Consider the following 27,317-nt stretch of genomic DNA (forward strand, 5'->3'; position numbering starts at 1 on the left):
ATCTACACGTTGATAAAGAATAATGATTCAATACTTTTTTTGGTCTATCCTTTGATTACTTTATGAATTGCTCAATTATATAGGAGATGTATATTCACTGTAAAGTAAATGTATTTATAATGTACTTTAAAATAGAAAGCATATGAATCCCATTTACATCAATGTGTATGTACCCAGAAAATGTTCATGTAAGTAGATTTCTGTGCAAAAGTATTATGAATGAATGTACATACATTCTATGTACATTCTATGTACAGAACAGTGTATGTTCTCATGTATGTTATCTGTACATTCTCATACATCTCACTCTCATGTACATTATCTGTACATCCTCATTTTCTGTATTTTCATCATTTCTAATAAGACAAATGAAAATAAATATTGTTTAACTTTAAAAAATACAGTATACATAAGTATTTATTGTTATGGATAACAATTTTTGTCTCAGAAGTCACAAACTGTTTTATTCTTTTTGTACCTTCTGATAGCCAGCTCTTCATCTTCAGAACTTGGGAAAAAGAAGAGCCCAGATAACCCAATGGTTTCCTAACAACCAAAAGCTGCAGTGTTTTACCATAGCATACAGCTATAACAGTTACTTTGGCTAAAAACAATTAAAGAAAATAGCATGCAATTCCTTTTCCTACCATATAACAGCAGAAATCTCACCCCTGGATGTCATGCACATCAGAAACCTCACTCTTGAACTGATAAGTTACCTAGGCTGTCCCTTAGATACGTCTTTGCTAAATATCCGTATTTTCCCTAAATGCTACAGACCAGAATGTTCCATGTGTCAGTTATCTCTCAGTATCCCACATGACGCCATGTGACTGAAAATTGGGTTTCAATATATCCCCTCCCCATTTATATCCATCCCATTTTAACTTATTACAAAGTAATTACCAAAGAACAACAACAAAAAGTAATTGTTTGCCTGTCCATTTCATAAACATATCCAATTTAGAAAAGTCACAGCCAAAAAAAGCATCACTTGTAGATTCTTCAATAATTAGAGCTAATAATTGGTGCTTACTATGTTTCAGGCATTTCTTTTAATGTTTTACATATATTAACTCATGTATTCCTGAAAACAACCCTATCAGATAGGTATTATAACCATAACCATTTCATAGATAAGAAAACTGATGTTTGGAGAGGTTAAGTAACTTTCCCAAGCTACTTCCAGCCTTGTCAGTCAGGTCTATGCCTGAGCACTTCATCCCTCCTCTATGGAATACTGATGTTCCTGTAGGTCCTTTGGTGCTTCCCCAAGAGGGGTAACAGAAGCCCTGAAATAGCAACGATTTACAGGTCAGACACTGAGTTCTAGATGACCAGTTTGGTGCTACAACTGGATGCCGTGTTGACAACTGATCTGCCCACTAGTCTCTCTACAAAAATGGTACATGGCTTGATTCTACTTTTTACTACTGATCAATGTATCAATTCATTGACTATGTATTGTTTCTTTTTTGACACTCTGCCAGAATCATTCTAATCAAACTCACCCTAGTAGCACTCTTTCAGTGTTGAAGTGTCAAAAGTGGTGTGATGACATCTTAAGAACCTTCCCCCACCAACCCCTACAGCTCTCCATTCATTCTCAGCCTTGACACTTACAATTGGCTCCAAAAAGTTGCATAATAAAGAAAAATTCAACAGGCTCTTTGGCAGATCTGTTTTAGTAGTGTCAATATATATGCCACCTTTTTATAGCTCTTCCTTATGAGAAAAAAGAAATGGGGCCCTAAATAACACTGAGTCACCCAGGGCATCAAATCCATTCTTTTATGAGCTCACTTCCTGGAAGCCAGAGACACAATCTGCACTGCTCTTTTCTCATACCTCATTACTCAGATTTAGAATTTTCCCTTCAGAAAAACAAAATAATGGTATTCTACTGAGTTGTCATGGTGATTTTTTGCTTTCCTTTCTTGAACATTTTTAATATGCAGAATAAAATTTATCATAACTCTCTGACAAAATTGAACACCCATAGGATAAATTTGGTATCCCTCCAATAATCTCCATGCACAAAATTACATTTTTTAAATAAACCCACTATCACAGGCATTTAAGAGAACCCATGATGATGATTTCTGCATCACTCAAAATATTAGAAAAAATTCTAAATTATCAATTTAATGCATATAAAATGCTCAGATAACAAATACTCTCAATCCAAAATGACTTTACAAAAGAGGAGGCTCACTTGCTCACATTAATTTCTAAGCAAAGAAGTTAAAACTGAAACACAGTGGAATAGAAACAGATGTTCAATCCATAGATGCAGATAAGAATTCTTCACTTGCCTGCTTATCACTAACAGATGAAGGAAGTGCATTCATTAAGGAAACAAAAGCTGGCCCAAGAGGCACAGCGCCAGGTCACAATTATCCACTGGTTCAGAGTACCACCGAATGTTCCCAACTTCAAGAGGACAAAGAGAAGTTAAATACACTGAAAAATTAAATATACAATTTTTAAATGCCATAACAGAGGTAGAACTAGTCCAACTTCCTTAGGCAAAGAGGATGTGTTCCCCTTTCTATCAGTCCTGCCTCACTTATATCCCAAAATGATGCTGTTCAGACTTTTTTCTTAAATTCCTATATTTCCTCTTTTTTTCAAGTTCTATCACATTTTCAAGCATACAAAGTTGAGGGGAAATCCTACTTCTGATCAACACCAAGTAATACTTGGTAGTATTTGGAGTGACTTTGAAGACAATGCTATACTTACAGAATAATCAGAAAAAGAGCACCAAACTTAGTATATCTACAACTACACTTAGCATCTTCTCCTTTGCATATCTAACACACAAAACCAAGCTCAGCCCTTTCTTCTGGTTTTGCTTCAAATCTCAGCAAATGCCACTGCCATGTGCCCAACCAGTCAGGCTAAAAATGTTGCATCAACTTAATCCTTACTTTCCAATACCCACACTTTCACTTCTTCAAAGTTTATTGACTGTTGAGGATTCTGTGATGGCCAAGAAAGTAGGACGTAATGTGAAGGACCCCTCCCTGTCTAACCCCTCTCACCTCCTACTCACTGTTCAGCCCCCTGCAGTCTGGCTTCTGCCCCACCATTCCACTGAAATGACTCCAGCCTAGATCTCTAACAACCTTTTCAGCCATATTCAGCAGTCACTTTTCAGTTCCTTATTTACCTTCCTGGCAGCATCTGACAATTGTGTTCCTCCCTTCCTTCTAGAAAACTCCTCTTGCCTTAGCTTCTGATACTATTAGTTGTCTTCAACATTTAACAACTAGGAGTTCTCCCGCTTAATTGTCCACGTTTCTGACTTCCCTATCTCAGTTTCTCTGCAGGTTCCTCTTTCTATTCATCCCTTAAATGTTATTCTTTACAGTTCTCTTTTTACTTTTCACCTGCTCCCTGGTCAATTTCATTCATTTTCATGGGCTCCAGTGTAAGTAAGATGGACGGTGCTGACCTATAGTTCCCCGGGCTAGATACATCTCCTGAACTCCAGACTCTTATAGTCAATAAACTAATGGACAATGCTATTTGGAGGTTCCATGAGCATCTGAAACTCACCTAAAACCTAAAAACCTTACCTTTCTCATTAAATAACTGCTCCTCCTCTAACATTTCCTAGATCAGTGACAAGCACAACCTTCCACTCTGTGGTTGTGCCGAAAACTGGGAGCCTTTCTTGAACTGCGCCCCTCCAGGCCCCTACATTCAATCAACCTTAAGTGCTATGTGTTCTAACTCCTAATATCTCTTAATCTATACATGCTTTCTCCAGTCCCACTTGAACTACTCTGGGTTGAACTTCCATAATCACCACCTGGATTACTCTTTGTCTCTCTGGTGTCCCTGCCTCCAGTCTTGCTCCTCTACTCTAGTTCTTGCTCTCCACATAGCCCTACAGCTCTCAACCCTGGTCACACACCAGAATCACCTACGGAGCCTTAAATACATACATACACATACAGATATATATATATAGTGTGTGTGTATATATATGTGTGTGTGTGTGTGTGTGTGTGTGTGTGTATCTCCGAGCCACATGCTCTGGTCATAGTAATTAAACAGGCTTGGAGTGGGGCCCAGGTCTCTCTACTATTAAAAGCACCATACAATGGTTCTGTTCTGCAGCAGGATTGAAAATCAATCAGTGATTTTTCCCAACACAGCTCTGATCATAGTTTACAAGACCCTTTACAATGATGTTGAATTTTCTTCTTTTCCTCAAATGTGCTGTTTTCTCTTAATCCAGAGCCACAAAGCCCACAGTTCCCTGGTTTTAACTCCTCCCTACACCACATCCTACCCCTTCATCACTTTGCTCTCATGAGGTCTTCACTGGCACCCACACATTCCAGGCTGTCTGTCCTGTATGTTCCTAAACCCTTCTTTACTTCCCCCATTACAGCATGTACAGTAATTGCCTGTTTATCTAGTGGGGAGACTAGACTATATGCTTCAAGAAATCAGCAATTATATCTCTCTAACTCACCACTGTGTCCCAAGCACCTACCACCAGGCCAAACATAGAAAGGGTGCTTAATAAGTGAATTAGCAGCTAACAATATGGAAGAGACAGACTTACAACTGATTATTAGTTCAAATATAAGATGGACAATTCAATGATAAAAAGATTAGCATGGCTGGGCATAGTGGTTCACATCTGTAATCCCAACACTTTGGGAGGCTGAGGCAGGTAAATCACTTGAGCCCAGGAGCTTAAGACCAGCCTGGCTAATGTGGCAAGACCCCACCTTTTAAAAAATACCAAAAGATAACCAGGTGCTGGCATGCACCTGCAGTCCCAGCTGCTTGGGTGGCTGAGGTGGGAGGACTGCTTGAGCCCAGGTGGTGGAAGCTGCAGTGAGCCGAGATTGCGCCACTGCACTCCAGGCCAGGCGATGGTAGCGAGACTCTGTATCAAAAAAACAAAGGTGACAGTCATATAAACTCTGCCTTCACAAGACATGGAAGCTAGCAAAAAGACTTCCCCGAGTGTTGAACTGAGTATTGACAGTTGAGTAGAGCACCACTGGAGAAGAGGGAGCCTTTGAGACAGGGGAAACCAAATATGCAAAGGTAGCAATGTACAGGTTACCAAGTTGCATCCATTTTACACCAAACGTGCCTCAGAGCCCTCCCCTCCTTTCCACACCTATGATCATTCTCCTAATTCCCTAATTCAGGCCTTATGTATGAATCAACCAACTACTGCAGAGTCTTCCCTCCTGCTTCCAATTCCCCCTCCCTACTGCTGCCTACAGTACAGACTGATAACCCTTTTTCCTCAGCTATAAATACATAACTAAAACCTCTGACAGCACCCCTCCCCCTGCCCATGAATAACCAAGTCCCCAATTCATGCCAAGGCACCTAAAGTCTCCATGGATACAGCCTACCCTAGCTTTCTAGCCTCTTCTGTACTTCACACTAACCCAACTCTACCTACAAATCTACTTGTCAAGTTCCCACCCAACTGAACTACTTCCAATTGTCCAGTTCCATCTCCCACTTCCATGTTTCCATGTTTTTGATCACTGTATTAGCTACCTATTCCACAACAATGCTATGAGACAAATAACCACACGCTTCAGTGGTAAACACCACTAGGCATTTACTGCTCATGTATCTGCGGTCAGAAACTAGGTAGCGCTGCTGATCTTAGCTGGACACACTCATCAGTTTGGAGCATAAGTTCTCAACCAGAGGCTGTTTTGCCCCTCGGGGGCATTTGGCAATGTCTGGAGACATTTTTGGTTGTCATACCTTTGGCTGGGGGCATACTACTGCAATCGGGTGAGTAGAGGCCAGGGATGATGCTAACCATCCTAAAATGAACAACTCCCCAAAACAAACAATGATCCAACCCCTAACGGCAAAGTGCTTCTGCTGAGAAACTTCACTGTAGGTGCTGGCTGGCTATTAGCTGATCTAGGACAGCTTTGTCTGGGGCAAGTGGGGCAACTTGGCTTTGTCCAGGTCTCTCATCCTCCAGCAGGCTATCTGGGGCATCTTGTCACAGTGATGACAGAGGAGCAAGAACAAGCAGAATTACCCAAGGTGTCTTACAGCCTAAGCTTGGAACGGGTACCTCATCACTTCTGCTGCATTCTACTGGCCAAAGCAAGTCAGAGGGCCTGTCCACATCCAAGGAGTCAGGAAATAGACTCCACCTCTTCAGGGAGAAGAACTGCAGTCACTTGGCAAGGGGTATGTATACCGGACGGGATGGAAAACTGGTATAGCCAACCACACCAATTCAGCTCCCTCTGTGAGGGAAACATGAATTTGGAATTATAAAAGTGGTTCCCTTCTCTCTGCTCCCTCTTGTTTACATTCCTCTTTAGGTGTTTAAAACATTGCACTTGGTATTACCAATACTTGGAGCTGACAGACAGCCAGTACTCACCATGGCGGGCACTACTGTGACTGGGTCTGCTCTGATTGGTTGGTGCTGTGCTGTACAGTTATTTAAGTTTCATTATCTTGGCCTCCACTTTTGTGCACCTGTTTGTCTCCTCTATGGGACAGAGAATCACTGACTTGGCGCTAGAATCTATATTAAGATATTAGGTTAAGAATAAGGTTAAGTTCTTCCTTGGGCATTCAGTGTCTGGCATTCAGTGCCTTGGACATTAAATGTACCTACCTGGCACACAGTAAGTGTTCAAGATCTGTTTAGTGAATAAATGAATAAATGAGGACATTCATACAAAGGAGAATGACTGATTGTGATGTGACTTTACACTCAGGGATATCTGTGATTCAGTGCAGAAAATATGATTCTCCTAAAGAAGCTGTGGTCAAATTTGCTCAGGTATCTAGAACATTCTACTACTCTTTAGAGTGCACCATAAAATACTGATTATTTTATTCCATCATGTGAACTAGGAATGATGTTGCTGGCAGAAAAAATATAACTGTATTCCCAGGATGCACATCACTTCACACACCCCCACATAACCATTCAAACAAGTTTTAAATCTTAGATCTGCCAGTATCACCCAGTGCAACTTACTCACTTGTTTTGTCATCTGCTGTGTTCTCCAGCCTGGCTGTACATTGCAATCACTCGGGGGAAAACGTCTATAAAATAACAATGCTCAGGCTCTGATCCAGATCATTTTAAATCAAAAGCTCCCAAATAATTCTAATGTGTAGCCACAGTTGAGAACTGCTGAGCCAGAGCTATTCACTAGCAGGGAGGCAGTAATTATTATTACATGCTTATTTTTAAAAAAGAAAAGAAAAGAAAATATTAAATCAAATCTCAGGCTTGGCGCAGTGGCTCATGCCTGTAATCCCAGCACTTTGGGAGGCCAAGGCAGGATTGCTAGAAGCCAGGAGGAGATCAAGGCCACCTAGGCAACAAAGTGAGATCCCATCTCTACAAGAAAGAAGAAAGAAAAGAAAAGAAGATATCAAATCTCTGTAAGATTTTGTTTGAATAATAGGTTCCAGAATTAATCAAAAGTTTCAGTAACATGAGTTTCAATATAAATAGTGCATATTACCAGTGATTACCTGTATCAGCTGGGATTCCAGAGTGGAAGCATTTTTATTCCTGTATTGTTTGGTGTTGGTGGTGATGGTGATGGTGGTTGTGTTTAAAATACTAGACCTGGCTGGGCATCGTGGCTCACACCTGTAATCTTAGCACTTTGGGAGGCCAAAATGGGTGGATCACCTGAGGTTGAGGTCAGGGAGTATGAGACCAGCCTGGCCAACATGGCAAAACCCCATCTCTACTAAAAATACAAAAATCAACCAGGTTTGATAATGCACACCTGTAATCTCAGCTACTCAGGAGGCTGAGGCAGGAGAATTGCCTCAACCTGGGAGACGGAGGTTACAGTGAGCCAAGATTGCGTCACTGCACTCCAACCTGGGTGACACAGTGAAACTGTCTCAAAAAAATAAAAATAAAAATAAATAAATAAAATACTAGACCTATTTTGGACAATATATCTAGATAGACTATCTTACCCTCACCATTTATCTAAATAGACTGGACTAGACAAATGACTTAGTATCAGAATATCTAATATTGAATCCTTTATATTTGAAACATGATAAATGACCAGTTACAGTTAAAATTACATATTAACTGCGTAGCCACTTATGATGGTTTTAAAATATGTCCACAAATTCTTTGATACTCCTCCTTTCAAAAGGTGGAGCCTAATTCCTCTCCTCTTGGGTGTGGGCTGTACTTAGTGACTAACTTCTTAGGAAGCTATGGTGGCCGATACAGTGGCAGATAAGTTGGTAGATATGGTGACATGTGAAGTCTGAAGCCAGGTCCTACCATGCCCTCCTTTTCGCTCTCCTGAATCATTCACTCTAGGGGAAATCAGCTGCCATGTTATAAGGACATACAAGCAGCCTTACAGGGAGGCCTAGATGACAGGAACTACTACCTCCTGCCAACAGCCAGCAAAGTACTGAGGCCTCCTGCATACAGGTACATGAGGAAGCCATCTTAGAAGCACATCTTCCAGCTTCAGTCAAGCCTTCAGACGACACCTGCCCTAGCCAATATCTTGTTTGCGACCTCAAGAAAAACCTGAGCCAGAACCAGCTAACTAATCATTCCCAAATTTCTGACTCATAGAAACTATAAAACAATAAATATTTGTTGGTTTAAACTACTGTGTTTTGAGATAACTTATTATGCACCAATAACTAAATCAGCATCAAAAAACTTTTAACAGTTTTCTTGACAAGTATCTAAAGTGTCCCTTCTACTATGTACATCTACTCTCAACTCCCTCTCTGAATGTCTCAGGAACTTGTTTTATCCATCATTCCTTCTCATTGTTATATAATCAATGGCTTCCTCTCTACCCCTTCGTCAAGGCCTTCTAATATGTCCAAGTCTCTCCCATCCTTAAATACAGAACAAATCCTACTACAATCTTTTGTTCCTCCTTTCCCTGGATTTCTCTGTTTCTCTCGCCTCACATATCCACTCAGTCACTAAATCTCAACATTTCTACGCCTTTAACATCTCTCACATTCATTCCCATTGATGTTGCCATCATCATCTCTTACCTCTATTATTGCAACAACCCTATGGCCTCCCTGCTTCCATGCTGGCCATCGTAATCATCTCCTACACTACCACCACCGTCATCTTGCCAAAATATAATCATATCCCTTTCTTACTTTTAAGTCATACCCCACTGCTTACAAATAAAATCTAAACTCCATTAAAAAATACTAACAGCAGCTAAAACTTATTGAGCACTTGACTTTATATCAAGCACTGAGTATATTAATTTATTTAATCCTAATCACAATTCACAAGGTAGCTAAAAATACCCTCACCATTTCACAGATTAAGAGGTAAAGCACAGAGGGGCCAAATAACTTCCCCCACAGTCACAGCATTAGTAAATGGCAGAGCCAAGTTTGTGATTCAGGCTGACTCTGAGCCCAGCCCATTTAATTCCAGCACCAAACCCTCAGGCATGGCACACAAGGCCTCTGCTGATGTGACCCAGTGTGTCTTCTTCCAGCAGCACTCTCCAAATGCTATGTCCCAGCTCTGCTGCTTCCCAAGTGCACTCTGCTACCACACACCTCCATGCCTCTGCTCATGCTACCTTCAAGGTCTAGCCGTTGCTGTCACCTCTCCTCACCCTTACTGTCCCATGCAACTGACAATGCTTGCTAATTTTTCAAGACTCAACCCAAGTGCTATGACTTAAGTGTGTACCCCAGAATTCACGTGTTGAAAACTTGGTCCCCAGTGCAGCAGTGTGAAAAATAGAACCTTTGGGAGGTGATTTGGTCACGAGCATTCGGCCCTCATGATTGGATTAATTCATTCATGAATTACTGGATTAATGGGTTACCAAGGGAGTGGGTTAGTTATCACGAGAGTAGGTCTCTTACCAAAACCAGTTTGGCCGTCTCTAGTGAGCCCTTCTTGCCATGTGATGCCCCGCACCACCTCGGGATTCTGCAGTCTCCACTAGCAAGAACGCCCCTCACTATATGCAGCCCCTTGACCTTGGACTTCCTAGTCTCCAGAATTGTAAGAAATAAGTTTATTTTCTTTGTACATTACCCAGCCTGTGGTATTTAGTTATAGCAACAGAAAACAAACCAAGACACCAAGGAACCCAATGCCCATCTCTCAAACATTCCAGTACCGAGGGAGAATGTTCACATCTTCCTTTGCAGCACCAAGGAACCCTGAACAGACTTTGTGGTAGATGAGTGTATTGCTGGAAAAATATCCACTCCCCTCCCCTCCCACTGTGAGTGGAATGCCTTTCCCTGCCCCACTGACTGTGGGCTTGGCCACATCACTTGCTTTTGCAGTGGAATGTGAGTAGATGTGATGCAAGTGGAGACTTTAAATCCATTTGTTGCATGGTTTTGGCTGGGTTCTGGTGCACCTGTCATTCATTTGCCATAAAGAGAGCATCTCCCAGGTAGCCTCTGGTCCAAGAAGAAAGGAGACACATGAAACAGACTTGAACGTAACCCACAGCCTTGAGCCAAGTACAGCCAACCCACAACTTGAAGCAGAGCTGCTCAAGCTGACCCCCCTTCAACCCATAAGCAAGAAAAATAAAATATACCATTGCTATCTGCCACTGGGTTTGGGGGTGGTTTGTTATGCTGCATTATTGTACACACATCTGGAAGTCTTAATTTCATGTGCTTTTTACGTATCTTGGGAGCTCAAAATCATGCTTAAAACATTAAGAACTCTTAGCAGATTTTTTGTTAAGATATAACTCAGATACCATCAAATTCACCCTTTTATAATTAAACATTTTTTAGTTTTTCACTAAGTACTACATATGGGCAACTATCACCACTATCTAATTCCAGAACATTTCCATCACCCCAAAAGGAAACCCATAGCTATTAGCAGTCTCTTAATAGATTTTGTAAATAACTTAATGAATGAAAACATAAGAAATTTCTTAGAAGAACTCTTATTCCAAATTAGTGTCATGATGTAAACACTCCAGAAAATTCTTTTTCCCAGAAAAGTGTCTTAACTAGGATATTCCTACCACTAGGGTATTTTAAGGATATTTTATCTTTAAAAGAAGTTATATCCACATGTCCCATATATTTTAAGTATAAATATTTAATATTCTTTTCAGTTGCTATTGCAACGCAAAGGCCATTTGGAGATTTAATTATTGGCCTACAGATCACAGAGAGATGATTACATTAAAAGCCACAAAGCATTCAGGAGGGAAAAAATTTCATGTAGTTTATCAAAGCTATCCATAACTGAGGAAAACATTACATAAAATCTGCTTTTGCATTAAAAAAAAAATCTCTTGGTCAAACACCAAAAATAAAACCTCAAAATTTCTAATAGTACGGACCAAAGCTTCAAAAATTAGCAAATCCATACTTTAAAAACACAAATGTCAAAATGCCAAACAGTGGCAGAGACTGAACGACTACTCTGGGTGGATACCTTGACACCATACCTAAATACTGTTACTCATTTTTCTTAGATAACATAGAAAACTATATAGAAACTATAATGGCAAGTACATTTCATTCTATTAACAAAAAAAGACAGAAATGTCTTCATTCAGAAAGTAACTCCATAAAAGAGATACCATTGGGGAAAAGTTTATTAAAGACTTGAATGTTGAATAGAGTAAATAAGAAACTCATGTCAAGGGCAAAACGTTCTCATCTCAAAAAAAAACATATTTTCTACATATAGAAAAAGCACCCCTCACTTCATTTTGCTGTTCTGTATGAAACTATTTTGCCAAATCCAAGAAACATAGAAAACTGTTATTGGAATCATCACTATCCCCTCAAAAAAGAAAAAAGGAAAAATCTGCCCAAGAATCAGCAAAGTAACCTGTGAGCTTTCAAGTATCCTGACTCCACCTAAGCCATCCAACCAGTTTTTATTTTTACTCCTCTTTCCCGTACTCGCCCTGGTAGAACCCAGCTGCGCTGTGCCAATCTGGGTCACTCAGCACAGAGGATCAGTGGGCAACAGCCGCTGTATCCACTTTTAGAAAGGCCCCACATGCCTGGGGACTGCTCAGGCACAGAGCTGCACACCCCCGGACCCAGAGTGTCCGATGAACAGCAACTGCATGGTTTTGCTATTTCTAGGCTTCAGGCTCCAAAAAATATATATCTTTACCTGAGAAATATGAAATTAAATGGGAAAAAACAAATCAGATACTGGTATTGGATACTGTCATTTCTAACATCTTTTTAAAGCTACAATAATTCAGTGTAAAGGTTCATATATATTGAGAAGAAAAGAGAGTTGAAGTACCCAGAATGAACATTTTTATTTTTTAATCAACAGTTCAAAAATCAATCCAGTTTGTTCAATTGCATTTTTACACCTAACAGAACCAATTAGGTGTGGGTTTGGCACTTGACATTCAGCGATATCTCTAAAAATAGCACTGTTCTAGTCTTGTAAAAATATGAATAAAACAATCTATTAATGCCTCTTTTTAACCACTCCCAGCTTATAATCTTATACTCCCCTCCAAGAAGTAGTCACTGTTCTGAATAGTTCATTTTAATTATTTCCTTCCTTCCCTTATCACCTGTGTGTGTTCATGTATATTACCAAATTTTTAATAAAATGTTAGTAACAATTGGTGGTAGCCTCTTTGGCATCCACTTTACCCATTCTTCTACTAAAAGCACCCAGATTTTCCTCTAGGGAATTCACTGCTTCTCTGTTGGGTAGCAGCCAGCATCTTTGATAGGGATGGACCAGGTGAAGTCTGATTGGCTTAGGCTAATCAACTCATCTATTCCCCTGGTGATCGTGAATGAGGAATGTGTTCTCTTTCTCTTTCTCTGCCCAGGGTGTAAAGAGAACTTGAGGACTGGAGTCACTCTTTCCCAGCCAGCCCTCAGTGGAAAAGCCTGGACCTTCTGAAGTGGGGTAGGGCAGGTGTGGAGGCGCCATGTAAAGCCAGAGCATAAAGCCACACAGTGCACAGCACGGTGGAAAGACAGAGAAAATCCAGGTCCTTACTGATATCATTGAGCTGCTGAGTCAGCCTTTGTCTGAAGTAGGGATCTACCTCCAGACCGTCAATGAGCAATCAACTGTCTATTTTTTGGAGCCAGTTTTGGTTGGATTTCTGTTGCTTGCAACCATAAGAATGCTAACTAAAACAAAACAAAAATAGAATGAAAAAATTATTAAACACACACACAGAGTTTAAAATCAAATAAGAAATACATTTTTAAATATATTATACTACTTACAACTCTTGATGGCAGTTAAAAATTAGTGGCCTATCATGTCAGAGCAATACCAGGGTTCATCAGGCTGCTTGGGAACCAGAGTCCCTACACATTAGAATGTGAAGTTTGGGAGACGCCTGGAGCCCTCTTTGTACACAATCACTGTCCTTCCCAGGTGGCAACAACTGTCAAGGTGAGAGGACTTATTTTTGGAGTTTCTTTTAAAATATAGAAAACATGTCTAAAGCCAACACTGGCCTCCAGCATCCTTAGGCATCCCCTACCTCTACCCTCCTGCCCCCAGCTCTTTACTGCTGTTCCCCCTCATCAATATCCCTCACGGACACCCTTGGTCAACAGCCAGAATTTGCACCCTGTATTAGTCCATTCTCACATTGCTATATAAAACTACCTGAGGCTGGGTAATTTATAACGAAAAAAGATTTAATTGGCTTACAGTTCTGCAGGCTCTACAGGAAGCATGGCTGGGGAGACACAGGAAACTTACAATCATGGCAGAAGGGGAAGCAGGCATGTCCTGCATGGTAGGAGCAGGAGGAAGAGAGAGCAGGGGAGGGTGCTACATACTTTTAAACAACCAGATCTCATGAGAGCGCCCTCACTATCACAAGAACAGCAAGTGGGAAATTTGCCCCCATGATCCAATCACCTCCCACCAGGTGCCTCCTCCAACATTGAGGATTACAATTCAACATGGATTTGAGCAGGGACATAAATCCAAACCATATCATACCCCATAGCATGGTGGTTAGGAGTATAGGTAAAGCAGCCAGACTGCATGAGTTTGAAGATCAGCTCTACCACCTAATGACTGTATAACCCTTAGCCATTCACTCATTTCTACATTTGATGGTAGTAATAGAGTTTGTAGCTAGCTCATAGGATGGTTGAAAAGTTAGGTGCTTAGGACAGAGTTTGCCAGGCCATAAGCTCTCATAAATGTTAGCTATGTTTCTATTCTTTTGTCAGGAACTATAGTAATTTGAGAGAGTTTGGAGAAAATCCAACTGCTGTCCTCCCAGACAAGGCCAGCCATGGCCCAGGCTGGGCCAAGCAGCACAGAGGATTCCTGTCTTCGGTGCCAGGACCATGCAGCTTTCCTGCAGGACACTCCAGCTTCATCCTGCACCTCCCTTGTACCGACTCCCAAAGCTCCTCCCTCACTGGTCTCCTTCAGCTCTTCCATTAGAGTCTCCACACAGCCTTAAGTGTCGGCCTAGAACGTGATTTCTTGCTCATTTTTGCTGGCCAACCCCTGCTCATCCTTGGGGTCTCGGCTTACATAGCACTTCCTCAGAGAGGCTGTCCTGTTGCCCCTTAGACCAAAGGAGATCCCAGTCCTCTTCGTGTTCCAGACCAACTTGCTCTTCCCTTTCTGAACATGCATCACACGCGTGATTCTGTGCTCAGCATACGTCCTTCCAGATGGAATAGAAATCCCACATTTGTCTCTCATACTACTGAGTCCCTGGGACATGCTCAATAACTATATGATGAATGAATGAATGATGTCCCAAACTGAGACAAATTGCCAATACTCATATACTAGTGTAGACAGGGCTCCAGAGAACAGGAATAATTGCAGCCAAGAAGTCACTGACCTGCAGTAAAATCGCCAACCCTCAAGTCTCAGTTTCCTCATTTCCAACTCACTTGAGTTTCTCACTCACAATAAGTAACTCCTGTAGGTTCCCTGGGTGAAAAGAGTGCTGCTTTATGTAGTACCCAGGCACAAAATCCCAAAGAAAAATGGATCAGAAAAACACACACACGGACAATATTCAACTACCTCCTCCAAAGGCAAGAGAAGCTTCTCCTGGAAATGTTGTCCAAGGTCTTCTGACAGCAGAAAGGAAATGTGAAATTTCTAAAGAAAAAGTTTTCCATATGACCCAAGATCCCAGGCTCCAGCACTGGGAATCTTTAAGGTATTGTTTTATGCATCTGTGTAGGTGAGTGTGTGAGAGATACTATCTGCACAAAATATTAATATCTAAGTATTTCTACCATAAAACAGTATCCATATTCCTGTAAATGTATGAATAATGTCCCAAACTAAGACAGACAGCCAAAAACCTTGTATCCTACAAAATCACACACTAAAAATAACAGGGCTTATGGAAAATACAGAGTTCATGTAAAAGGCCCAAACCCCATTCAACTTTGCAACCAGAGCCCTAACAAAAACAAGAACACTAAAAATTACCAGCACAGATAAAAAGATGTTTTCTATTTCCTATTACAGAACGGAGGATTTCACAAAAAGGCAGGGGCCAGAGTGCATGGTGGAAGGGTGTGAGGAAAGACCGACGCTGCTGTGTTATGGAGATAAGAGGAAAATGCAGAAAGATCTGGGAAAACCAGACCTTTCAATCAACACAAAGCTAAATGGAGTCTAGAGCAAGAAGAGGGGTGTTCACCTCCTGGCTGGTTGTGTTCACTTCTACTATCCTATTTTGTTTTCAACTACTGCTATTTGGTGGTACAAAATACGCAAGTGCTCATAAAAATCTCACACGAACCATCGCAACTTGCACCTTTCCAAGCATGCTTCTCCTATTTCCCAATCGCATATGTAATAATCCTCATTACAGAAACCCACATTATAAAATAGCCAACTGTATTTGTTCAGAACACCAGAACCTGTGCCACGCGAGAGGTCTAAGAGTGGAGCTGCTGTTGGGAGGTGCCAGATGAGGCCAAAAGAAGGACTATCTCCGGGCGTGGTGGCTCACACCTGTAATCCCAGCACTTTGGGAGGCCGAGGCGGGCGGATCACAAGGTCAGGAGATCGAGACCATGGTGAAACCCCGTCTCTACTAAAAATACAAAAAAAAATTAGCCGGGCGCGGTGGCGGGCGCCTGTAGTCCCAGCTACTCGGGAGGCTGAGCCAGGAGAATGGGGTGAACCCGGGAGGCGGAGCTTGCAGTGAGCCGAGATTATGCCACTGCACTCCAGCCTGGGTGACAGAGCAAGACTCCGTCTCAAAAAAAAAAAAAAAGGACTATCATGTGGGTACCATGTGGGGACTCAGGAGCTACGTGGGATCAGGCCTGCCAGTCTTAACATGAGTGAAATTTATTGAAACAGGCACAGTAGAGAACCTCAAACTGGGACAGGGGGCAGCAGATATCTGTGTTACACAAAGACTAAACAGAATACTATATGCAAAGAACCTAACAGTGCCTGGCAGGGAGACGCCCTAAATCCACATTTTCCTTCCCCTTGTTTATAATCATTCCAGTCTGGATCTCAGCATCGAGGACTATTTGAATCCAGTGGGGGCGTCAGGTCCCAATCAAGGACAAAAAGGTTGGGGGAGGGGATGTGAAGTGAAAGGGAATAAAAATGGTTCCACCCCCTGACGATGGTTCATTGGGCCCCTGTAATGATTTTTCATCATAGTCCTAACCACCCTCCTGACATTTATCTTTTAAAAAACATTGAAAGGGCTCCAGTTTCAGAAAGTGTGCTTGGGAGCCATACAGAAGAAATTGTTTCCTCACAACTAACGGTGCTATGTATATAGAAGATGCTCAATAAACAGCATCTTGAACCATTAAGGGAATGGAGAGAGAGAGGGAGAGAGGCAGGTCACCTGCTTGGTTAGGTAGTTACTTGGGATCGTGATTCTTTTTAGAAGTTTCGCTTTTACTTCTAACGGGTCCCAAATACTTTTTGGGACCCAAATCACTTTTACTTCTAACGGGTCCGCAAAGGTACTTTTTCCAATGAGTAAATATATACTGAGCAGTTGTTAAGGATAAGGCAGCGGGACACGGCCGTCACCAGTCCAAGCTCTGGAACCAGTTTGCCTGGGTTCAAATCCCAGCTCTGCCACTGATGATCTGTGTGGCTCCAAGCATATCAGTTACCATTTCCGTGCTCCCATTTTGTGCTGGGTGTTTGTTCTATATATAATGTACCACCTCATGAACTCAAGAAAGCACCTAGACTACCACTTGTATGTGGTAAGTGTTCCAGAAGTGTGTTTGCTGTTATTTTTATTTGGCACTGAACTAGCCATTTTTATCACTATTATCACACTCTGTCAACTCTAACAGCATAATGAATCAGGCTTCTACTGGCCACTGGCCCCTCCTATTTATGACATCTTGCATGGTCCCTTAGGGAACAGGTGGCAACCTCATCTGTTGGCTGATGACAACATTCAGCTCCACAGGCAACTTTTTTCTTTTTCCATGTAAAGGAGGAGGGGATGCTATTTCTCAGTGCTCCCACTGGGTCATGACAATTAACAGTCACAGCCATGGTCGTTTACTGATACCAGCTACTAGTCAGTCATTTTGGGTTATTTTCCTTTAAAAATACCTGCCTAATAAGAACTCATACAGGTGACCACTATAATAAAAATTCTTCCATTTCTTTTTAGATTCACTATCACTGGAAGTGCTCTATCTTTCCCTAATCCTAAGAAGTGGGAATTAGCTACACTTCTATAACAGGTGAAAAAGAGGTTTGCTTTGACTTAGGGAAAGAAAGAGAAGGTGAGAGTCCCAGGGCCAAATGCTGGGGGCATGTTTACTTAAAGAAAAGAGATGTCTGCTCTCCAGCCCTGCAGCCAGGAACTCCAAGTTCAAGGAGCCAGTCCAACTTGAAGGGAGGCTTAGCACCCTAAAGAATATCTTCACCCAAGGACCAACAGAGAAATCACCCTCTGAGTGTCCAATCGCTGACTGTCTCCAGGCAACTATTGGGTAAACTGCTTTTTTTAATCACTCAAACACACACACACACACACACACACACACACATGCACACACTTTGCTTCCTGTCAGGGCAGCAAGAGAGTCTATTTTCTCTGCCACAGCCGAGTCCAAGTGCCAATCAGGCAACTGTAGCTGGGCACAGACTCACTGAGAAAGCGCTCAGGCAGTGGGGAAATGTGGCTGTGGGGCCCTAGCGAGGTACAGCCTGGCTGAAACAAGGAGGGAACGGGGTGATGACTAAGACCCAGTCTTGGCCACAGGGTTCTGGGGTTCACCAAAGGAGGCAAATCCCCCCTACACACACACACACACACACACGCACACGCACATTCGTGATAATAAAATATGGCAACTTTTCTAAAAAAGGCAAAAACTGAGGCTCAGGTGTGCACAGAGAAGGGAAGGATTAATGAGCTTAGAGGAATCAGGGACCGTGCTGCAGAGGCAGTCGTGTTTAAGCTCTGTCTTGAAAGGATTTGTCCCTGGAGAAGTGGAGAAGGGGCATTCCACGGTGTGGCTATCCCAATAGCCATTCTCCCCTTTTTCCTGAAGAATAGAACTCAAGAATATTATCTGAGCATTACTCCTGCCTGGGGTAAAAGACCCTTCTCCAGAGTCTCTCCTACACCCAGAAAGGGCCATGTTCCTGAAGTTCTGGGCAATAAAATAGTAGCCGGTATGTCAGAAAGGATTTCCCGGAAGGCACCTTACATGGGAAGGATGCACTCTTCACTTGCCTTGCCTGCATCCAGCTTCCTGGAAAGGTGATATGATCACGACTCTCCAGCAGCCATGTTAGACTGGGAAGATGGGGGAGGGGGTCTAAGAATGGTGGGTTCAAGTGTTGAAAGGAATCTCAGTCAGAGACCTCCAGGATTTACAATTTATGAGGCTCCCAAAGGGCACCTGGCTTTATTAGTTTATAAAGCCCCCTTATTTGGAAGAATCTGGGGAAAGTTCCCAAATGAGAAAACATCTGTGGGTCACCACCCAAAGTCTCACACAAAATGGCTACCTTCCCTCCCTGAAAAGCAAGCAGATTTCCCACAGCCCCTTCCTACTAAGAGTGGAGTACAGCCTCTACAGCCTCTGTTTTGTCCAAGAATTTTAATCCAGAGTCTAGGCTCAAACACAAATCCCAAAGTCCTCTCTGTATTTTTCTTAGAAGAGTTCTTATCTGTGCCTCAGATGTAAAATGGACAGTGGATCTACATGCAAACTCTGAGTGGCCTGCAAGGAATATTCAAGAACTTCCAAGGCAGGTACCTTCACCCCCTGCCCCACCACCAACACACATCTACCTTTAACAGACCTAGAGAAATTTAAGAGTGCTTCTACCCTACCTTGTTTCAATACACAATAATAATAAAAGTATGCTTTGCATCCAACGCAACCCCTTTTCTCAATAAATCATCATCAATCAAATTCTCCTGCTTAGGATTATTCAGTGGTCTTAGCTTAAATCTTACTTTCACTAAGAATCCTTGTCTTTTTAAAGAGTACTTTTCTCTTAAGCCCCCCTGCCCCATTCTTTGTCTTCATCGTATGTATTTCAAATTGTAATTATATATGTATTGTTTAATCTCTCTGTCCCTCCCCCACCGCCCGCCACATTGTATATTTCATGAGGGCAGGAACTATATTTATTTTGTTCATTAACTAACACTATGCCTAGTACTATGCTGCACATTGTTGGAGCTCAGTAAACACTTTTCAGGAAATAATTTTTGAAACCACACTTTCACACATTAAAATATTAATGCTTATTTTTGTCGCTGTTTATACTGAAGCAAACTTACAAATGAGTGATAGCCAAGCCTCCCAAATAATTATTTTCATATTTTAACAATTTGACTGAGCTTATTGTAGCTTTCATTCAATTTCAATTGTAGTAAGATATTCAATTAAAATAATTGTTCAAAATATTTTTTAAACACTTCTGAGGGGAGAAAAGGATAGTGATGTACTGATCGCAATAAATATAATTTCAGTTCCTCACTTGTTGCAGACCCATTCGGTGAACACACTTGGTAAAAAAAAATAAGACTGAGGAATTTTTTTTAACACTGTTCGGTCATGAAAATGAAAAAGCCACAAGTCCTTCTGTTCTTGACCTTGACTTTTTTTTTTTTTTTTTGAGATGGAGTCCTGCACTGTCGCCCAGGCTGGAGTGCACTGGCATAATCTCGGCTCACTACAAGCTCAGCCTCCCAGGTTCACGCCATTCTCCTGCCTCAGCCTCTCGAGTAGCTGGGACTACAGGTGCCCACCACCAAGCCCAGCTGATTTTTCTTTTTTTTTTTTTTTTTTTTTTTTTTTTTTTTTTTTTTTTTTTTTTTTAGTAGAGACAGGGTTTTACTGTGTTAGCCAGAATGGTCTCGATCTCCTGACCTGGTGATCTGCCCACCTCAACCTCAGCGGGAGCCACCGCACCCAGCTGACCTTGATTTTAAAAGCAAGTGCAGGTGTATTCCTCCATGGCCTCCTAATGGGCTATCTAGGGATGAATGGGTGGGGCAGTCCCTAACTTACACTGACCAGGAGGCCAAGCTGCAGCCTCCAATAGCCACACAAGAGTAACTCTCACAGGCAAAATGCAGGGCAGCAGAAACATGGCGCTTTCCCACCCTAACCAATATTTTATTCTTAAGGTCTCAGCATAGAGCACAGTTTTGCTGACAGTGGGAAAAGGTGTCAGCCAAGTTATTTCTTAGGTGCATCTTATATGACTACATCATCTGTCCTTTTCCTGATGCCAAAGGTAATTCCCTGAGATACACTAGCCATCCTGATAAGGTTTGGCTCTGTGTCCCTACCCAAATCTCGTCTCAAGTTGTAATCCCCCCATGTCAGGGGGGAGGCAATTGGATCATGGTGGCAGTTTCCCCCATGCTGTTCTCATGATGGTGAGTGAGTTCTCATGAAAGTTAATGGTTTTAAAAGCGTTTGGCAGTTCCGTCTTCACTTGCTGTCCCTCTCCTGCCACCATATAAGACCTGTCTTGCTTCCCCTTTGCCTTCCATGACAATCATAAGTTTCTTGAGGCCTCCCCAGCCACATGGAACTGTAAGTCAATTAAACCTCCTTTCTTTATAAATTACCCAGTCTCAGGTCGTATCTTTATAGCAGTGTGTAAACAAACTAATACACATCCTATCAGGGTTAGATGTATGAGGTCGTCTCTTCAGAAGTGTTGTTTTCAATATTGCAAACATGGAATTTTATCACAGTAGAACTGAATTCCATTGCATCATTCCTCCTTGAAATGTAACATCTCATGTCCAGGCAGAAGTCTTTCAAATTATTCTATCATTTTTTTAAGAACTATTTTTCCCCTATATTATCTTTAGCCCTCTAGTTTAGGCTATTTTTATATTTCTCAATCACTTAAAACCAAAGTTCTATTATTCCTTCCTTTCGTCATTTAATAGCACTGAAGTCATCCTTTTTTCCACCCTACCCTTCCTTCAGAAAAGATCATATCTGATACCTTTCTTCTGCCTCAAATGTAAACACACACACATCCTAAGGAATATATGAGGTGTTCTATTACAAAATTGTACTGTGCCTTTTTTAAAATCTCAGAACAGTGAACTGGGCTTAAAAGGAAAATCTAATTCCAGCGAGAACAGTTTGGTCACAAATCAACCAGTGTTAACTGATTCTGTCCTGAACCATGAAAATCAAGGCCAAAATACAAAATGTATTTTGCACCACTTGGTGGGCCAACTGTACATAGACTTTAGCAGGCACATAATAAGCACTCAATAAATAGTACCTTTTATCATCAGCAACATCAGCATCATTGCCATAATTTTTATCATCATGTTATCCCCCAACTACGATGCTTTTAAGCTTCAGAATGGTCTAAAGCGAAAAGAGAAGCTGCCAGGCCAATTTCTAGTACTCCTAGAGCTTCCCAGTCCCACCTAGCACTGACTGCCACCCACAGAATCAAGGCCAACTGTCTACATCATGGCTCTATTGTCATCCGTCGGCAGAGAGCAGGAGGCCAAGAGACCCAGTGGCTGGGAACACATGCTCAGCCTTCCCTTTCTTGGTAGCCAGTGCTCAGTCTGCCCTTCGGAGCTCGCCTGATGCAACTGGTTTCCAGGGAGATGCCGGGGCAAGAAGTGCCAGCTCCACCTCCCATTCCGCGTCCCCTTTCCCCAAATCTGTGGGACCTCACTGTTTTCCTACCATGTGACAGCATTGTGTCATAGCTGCTCTTGTATACAAACAAGCTAGACTATTTAAATGTCATTGTGAGAAAGATGCCGCCTGCTCTCATTTACATATCTATTCAGACCACTACTCCTTCCTCGATCCGCCAGAAAAGTTTTTTCTTCCTCTTCCTTGGCAATTTATGCAGAGCTGGAGGACCATCTGCAAAGTTAACTACCTGTTGGGAGAAAAAGATGTTAAGAGTCTAGTCCCTACAGAGGTGGAGAATTAGAATGACTACATGTATAACTTATGGTATTACATCACAAATGTCATATGTTACGGGCTATTAAATGCTAAATTATCTCAAAAGCTATTCATAAATTTTCCCTATTGCCAAACAACACAAGCATCTTTCAGTCTTGGAGAGCTATGATACCCTCAGTGTTTTTAATCTTCAGAATTAGGTCCCAGCTGAATAAGAAAACAATTCTATGTGGGCAGCAGGGAATGAACCAAAATGAGAAACTGATCCCTTCCAGCACTAGCTCTCACTCTTGTGAAGTATGGATTAGGTCACAAATAAGATTGTATTCATCACCAAACCCCATGGGCACACTCTGATTGAAGGTAAAGGAGTCCAGGAACTTCTCAAGTTGAGAAATAAGGCTGAGTTGGGTTGAAATTTCCAGTCCCTCCCTAAAGGCCTGGGAACCTGTTCCAAATCATAACCGAAACCAAGCTGAAGGACATCTGTTTCTTCAGAAAGTGTTTGGCATTGAAAAGAAGAACCACAGATTAGAACAGATAAATATTGTTGTGGGTGGTGAGGCCAAGAGAAGCGGGGAATCAGGAAAATCAGAGTCATCTAACCTACCAATAAACTCTTGTAACTCAATAAATACCACCAGAAAAAAAGAAGGAAAGAATAAAAGAAGGGAGGAAGAGGGAAAGCAAATCAATGGAAGAATTACTCTTATTCCTAGCAGTTGACACAACTTCAGTGAATAAAACTCTGCTGCATTTAGATGAACATTTGGACCCATTATTTGTATAATGATTTAATATTAGATCATCTACAAGAGGAGAGGCATTGAACATTCTGCTAGGAGTTTGGTAACAAAGATTACACATTAAACTTACATATTCAGCATAATATTGAGGAATAATTTTCTAAGCTTTGATGGACTACCAAGATCATTTTATGAGTAGATATTAAAGGTTTTTCTCTGATCCCCAAGTCACTTTTAGTGCAAATTAGAGTGACATGTAGCATCTAGTTAACTTCTACTCCAGGTATCCAGAGTTAACATGTTGAGTGAGATAACAGGATGAAATCAGTAGGCAATTAAATCATATTTTCTACCCTGGAAATTTGGTATTCTGAATCATTTCTTTCAAAATCAACCTTAGTTGTTATTAACAACGGAAAAAACAATAGCAATAGCAATAGTAGTAATAATGAGCATAATGATAATAGTAGTAGTAAAAGTAATAGCAGTGGTAATAATAATGGTAATACTACTACTAACCATACTTACACAGCACTTCCTATGTACTGGGCACTGTTTGAAGCATTTTAAATATATTAATTGATCTAATCCTGACAGCACTCCTATGAAATAGGAGCTGTTATTAGTATCCTGTTTTACGGATGCTCTCAATAATAACTCTTAGTTATTTTGTTGTTACTAAGGCCTTCTAGAAAAGTAGTATGGAAAGAAGTTAGTCACTCCCCTGCCTGCTGCTAGCCAGAGTTACTACTTCAAGTTTGCTGTCTCCTCTAGGAGTCTTCCCAAACACACAGTAAGATGTGCAGCCTGTTCCTACAGCTATAAAAAGTCACTAGGAGTGTTACGGGGCTGTCCCCACATGGTCTGTGACAATCTAGAGCTCCATTAGAGCTTTCACCTTTGCCAGCTAAGGAAGGAGTGAGGGGAGGGGGGCTGAGGTGGGGGAATGGTTCCCAGGCCACATTTCCTGCCCAGTAACATGGTCCTCAAATAGCCAAGGCTGCAGGCCGAGAAATTCCTCACTAACAAGTTACGTCCTGGAGCTGGTTCCCTGAGCCTTTATTAAGAATGAATGTTTTCTTGCCAATCCATGACTCAAGGAAGACCGAGAACCGAGGCGAGACAAGCAGCAAAGTTTGTTTATTAACTTGCTCCACCCAAAGGAACATTTTTATGAAAGGGTGAAATTCCCGACTACTCAAAAAGAAGAAAGAAAAAAAAAAAAAAAAACTATGGGAAATTTAATCACCAACTGAATAAAAGTAAAAACGAAGCCCTACCAATGAAGATGTTGCCAGAGACAATGGGGCCCCTAGAGGAGCTGCAACTGTCTCGAGATAACAATCCCCCCTCCCCCACCCCGGGAATTCGCTGGCCCTAAGTACTACATTATTGCTATATTAGCTGAGGAATCTTTGTTCACAAGGCAACTGCATGCAAAACCATCTGTTACAACTCCTGGGTTCCCCTGGTTTGCAGACACGGCATTTACATTTCAAGAAGAACCTCCGGGAAGGAAGGGGGAGGTCTCTATCTTTCCCCTGGAGCAATTACCTTTTTATATAGCCTGGGAGGGGGAAGCTCTCCTTTCCCTGAAACTGAACCCAACAATTGAAAGGAGATAGGCCGCTTCAATAATGCACACGCAGCTCTCCTGGGATGCCTGGTCCTAAAGCCACGCATGCCCCATTACGGTTTTAACATTCTTAAATTGGTATGAATGGTAAAGCATCAAGAACAATGCCAAACTGTCTATAGGGCTTAATGAGGCTCTACTTTCTTAAGGAATCCCTTCTTCCTTTTCTTAAACGTGATATTAGAGCTAATACTCTGCACTGCATAATAGCCTGAAATATACTACCTCTTAAAAGCAAACTGTAATCTGGGCCAAAGGAGATATTTTGTATCTTGATTTAGGTGGGGGCTATAGTAATATACATATGTCAGAATTCATGGAGGTGTAAACTTCAGATGTGTGCACCTTTACGTGTGTAACTTATACCACAATACATTTTTTTAAAAGAGAATATGTCAACGATACTCACAGTTAAGGAAATTGAGAATAAATCACTTGCCTTCAAGAATAGTAAGACTGTTCTCCTTCTAGATCCTCCCCTTACCCCTACCCACACTCGAAATCTCTCCTGAGAATTTTAAAGTTCAAGAACCTGAAAAATAGTTATCCAACTCTGCACCAAGCCAGTAACTACAAATGTTTCCTGTGTATCCTGGGAGCCTAAATATGCAACACAGAGAGAGGCACCTGTCACACGCCAAACCGTTCCAGCCACATATCAAAAATAAAAAAGCCAAGGTCTTTTTCTCATCTGATGGTGAGCTATGAAATTATGAGACATGCCTGGGGCTTTCAGCAAGACAACCCTCATGTTCATTGTTTTGTTTCTTGAGCCCTATTTTCAAATAGATGTTTCTAAACTCTTAAGTAGCACTCTTGCTTGCGGGAAGCAGGTTAACCCTGTAGGGTACAGCTCTCTGGCTGGAGCAGGAGAGCAACATTAAGTGAGGGTGGTTTCTGCAGGAAGCTCAGCAGGTTTAAATCTGTACTTGGAGCTCTGTTACTCTAGCAGCTTCTTGAGAACCACGATGCTGAACGGAGTAGGGAGTCACTAAGTGACAGGCGGAATTCTGGAAGCTTCAACACTGCTGGGTCATGATTTAGCGGTACACTTCCTCCTCTGAACTACCAGGCAAAGAGGTCTGCTTGTCACTGAGGGAAACAAGGCCAAATTCATACCTTCCACTAAGCCTCCAGAAAGGCCACCCATCGAAGCAAAGGCTCCTTGCACTAATCATAGGGGGGTCACCTTTCCCCTTCATGCCCTTCAAGCGTCCTGAACCCCGCAGACAGGTCATTTCGGGAGCTCGGGGCTACCAAGCTGCATCTACTGATAGATATCGTGAATCAGGATCACCCAGCGAGCGCTTCCTGGACTGAGCCGAGAGCTCCAGTGATTTCTCTGGCCTGCCAACGAGTCATTTAAGAAGTGAAATATGCCAACCAGACCGGGTACCCCGTACTTCGGAACCGACCCTGCCGACCCTGGGATGGAGAGGGGCGGATGTCGCCAAAGGCTGGGCAGCGTCTATGCGGATGCGTGCTCGCAGGGGGGTCTTGCAGGCTACCCCGGCCCTGCGCACTGTGCCAGCCTCACACCTGACCCGGTGCCAGGAATACAGCAAGAGGCTCCGGTGGGTATGCGCCTCCGTGGAGACACCGCCAACTCCGCTCCGGAAAGGTGCGGGTAGGAGGGCAAGGGGCGAAATGTGGGACCAGAAGCAAGATACCCCGAAATGCGAGCACCGGTGAAGTCTCTGGGGACTCGCGCTTCCTGCGCCTTTGCAACGCTTTGCTAGCACTGCGCTTCCCTTGGCAGCGCCTGGAAGCGGCGCGAGCTGAGATTTGCGAGGCCAGCGGGCAGGAAGGATGGAGGCGCAGGGGATCCCTTCCTGCCCTCACGCGCAGCTAGACTGCAGTGTCCCCTTTCACGCCCACCCTGGCCCGGGATTCCAGTGCCAAAGCGCTAGGGTTTCGCGGCTCGCCGAGGCCCAAGGGGTGACCTGGAGCAGCCGGCAAAAGAAAGCGGGGGGGTTGGGGGAAGGCGAGGCTGGACCTGCGGTCCGAGCGTGCGCGGGTCCGTGGCTCAGGGCGCCAGTGCAAGGCCGCCCGCCAGCCACCCGCACCTACCTCGATCCACTTCTGCGCCTCGGAGAAGGCGGGCTCGGGGGGCGGCTCGGGCTGCAGGGGCTGAAGAGCTTCCAGACCGAGAGCGGGACAAGCCATTTGCGCAGCCCCGCGTCCGCTCGAGCGCCGGGATGAGGACGGCCGCCGCCGCCGCCGCCGCCGCAGGAGCGCGCTCCCCGCCCCTTCCCGCCCGCCGGCCTCCCCTCCCCGCCTCTCCCCGCCCCCGGCCGGCGCAGGTCCCGGGAGAGCCGCGAGCTGCTAGAGGACGCCGCGGCAGCTGTTCCCAGAGCCGCCCGGGCTCCAACGCGCCGCGAGTGCCCCGCGGGAGCGAGCGCGGAGACGCCAGGAGCTTCTTCTCCTCCCCACCTTGGCGGGCCGCTCCGCCCCCGGGGAGGTGGGGCACAGCTACCGACTAAAAATAACCCGGAGTGAGCACTGCGTGTCTCCCTCCCGCT

At 43.0% G+C, this 27,317-nt stretch overlaps 1 protein-coding gene and 1 long non-coding RNA gene across 15 annotated transcripts in view; both read right to left on the reverse strand.

The window, feature by feature from the left end:
- LIMCH1 (LIM and calponin homology domains 1) overlaps window positions 1–27,013 on the reverse strand; it is a 341,748-nt gene extending 314,735 nt beyond the window's left edge. For 8 of the 14 annotated variants that reach the window (XM_021938405.2, XM_021938404.2, XM_009206746.3 and 5 more), the window contains exon 1: window positions 26,866–27,012. In XM_021938405.2, the coding sequence (XP_021794097.1) occupies window positions 26,866–26,961 (96 nt within the window). In that variant the 5' untranslated portion in view covers window positions 26,962–27,012. Of the gene's footprint in view, window positions 1–26,865 lie in introns of all 14 variants that reach the window. The other 6 variants (XM_009206726.4, XM_017958654.3, XM_017958660.3 and 3 more) reach the window with 4 other exon arrangements.
- Window positions 460–4,732, reverse strand: LOC108585894. Its single transcript, XR_001902455.3, has 2 exons — window positions 1,624–4,732; window positions 460–1,292 (listed from the first exon to the last, which is right to left on the reverse strand). It is a non-coding gene; the product is annotated as an uncharacterized LOC108585894 (long non-coding RNA).
- Window positions 27,014–27,317: the final 304 nt, after the last annotated feature.

The sequence above is a fragment of the Papio anubis genome, chromosome 3 (genome assembly GCF_008728515.1).
Source record: "Papio anubis isolate 15944 chromosome 3, Panubis1.0, whole genome shotgun sequence".
Classification (NCBI taxonomy): Eukaryota; Metazoa; Chordata; class Mammalia; order Primates; family Cercopithecidae; genus Papio; species Papio anubis.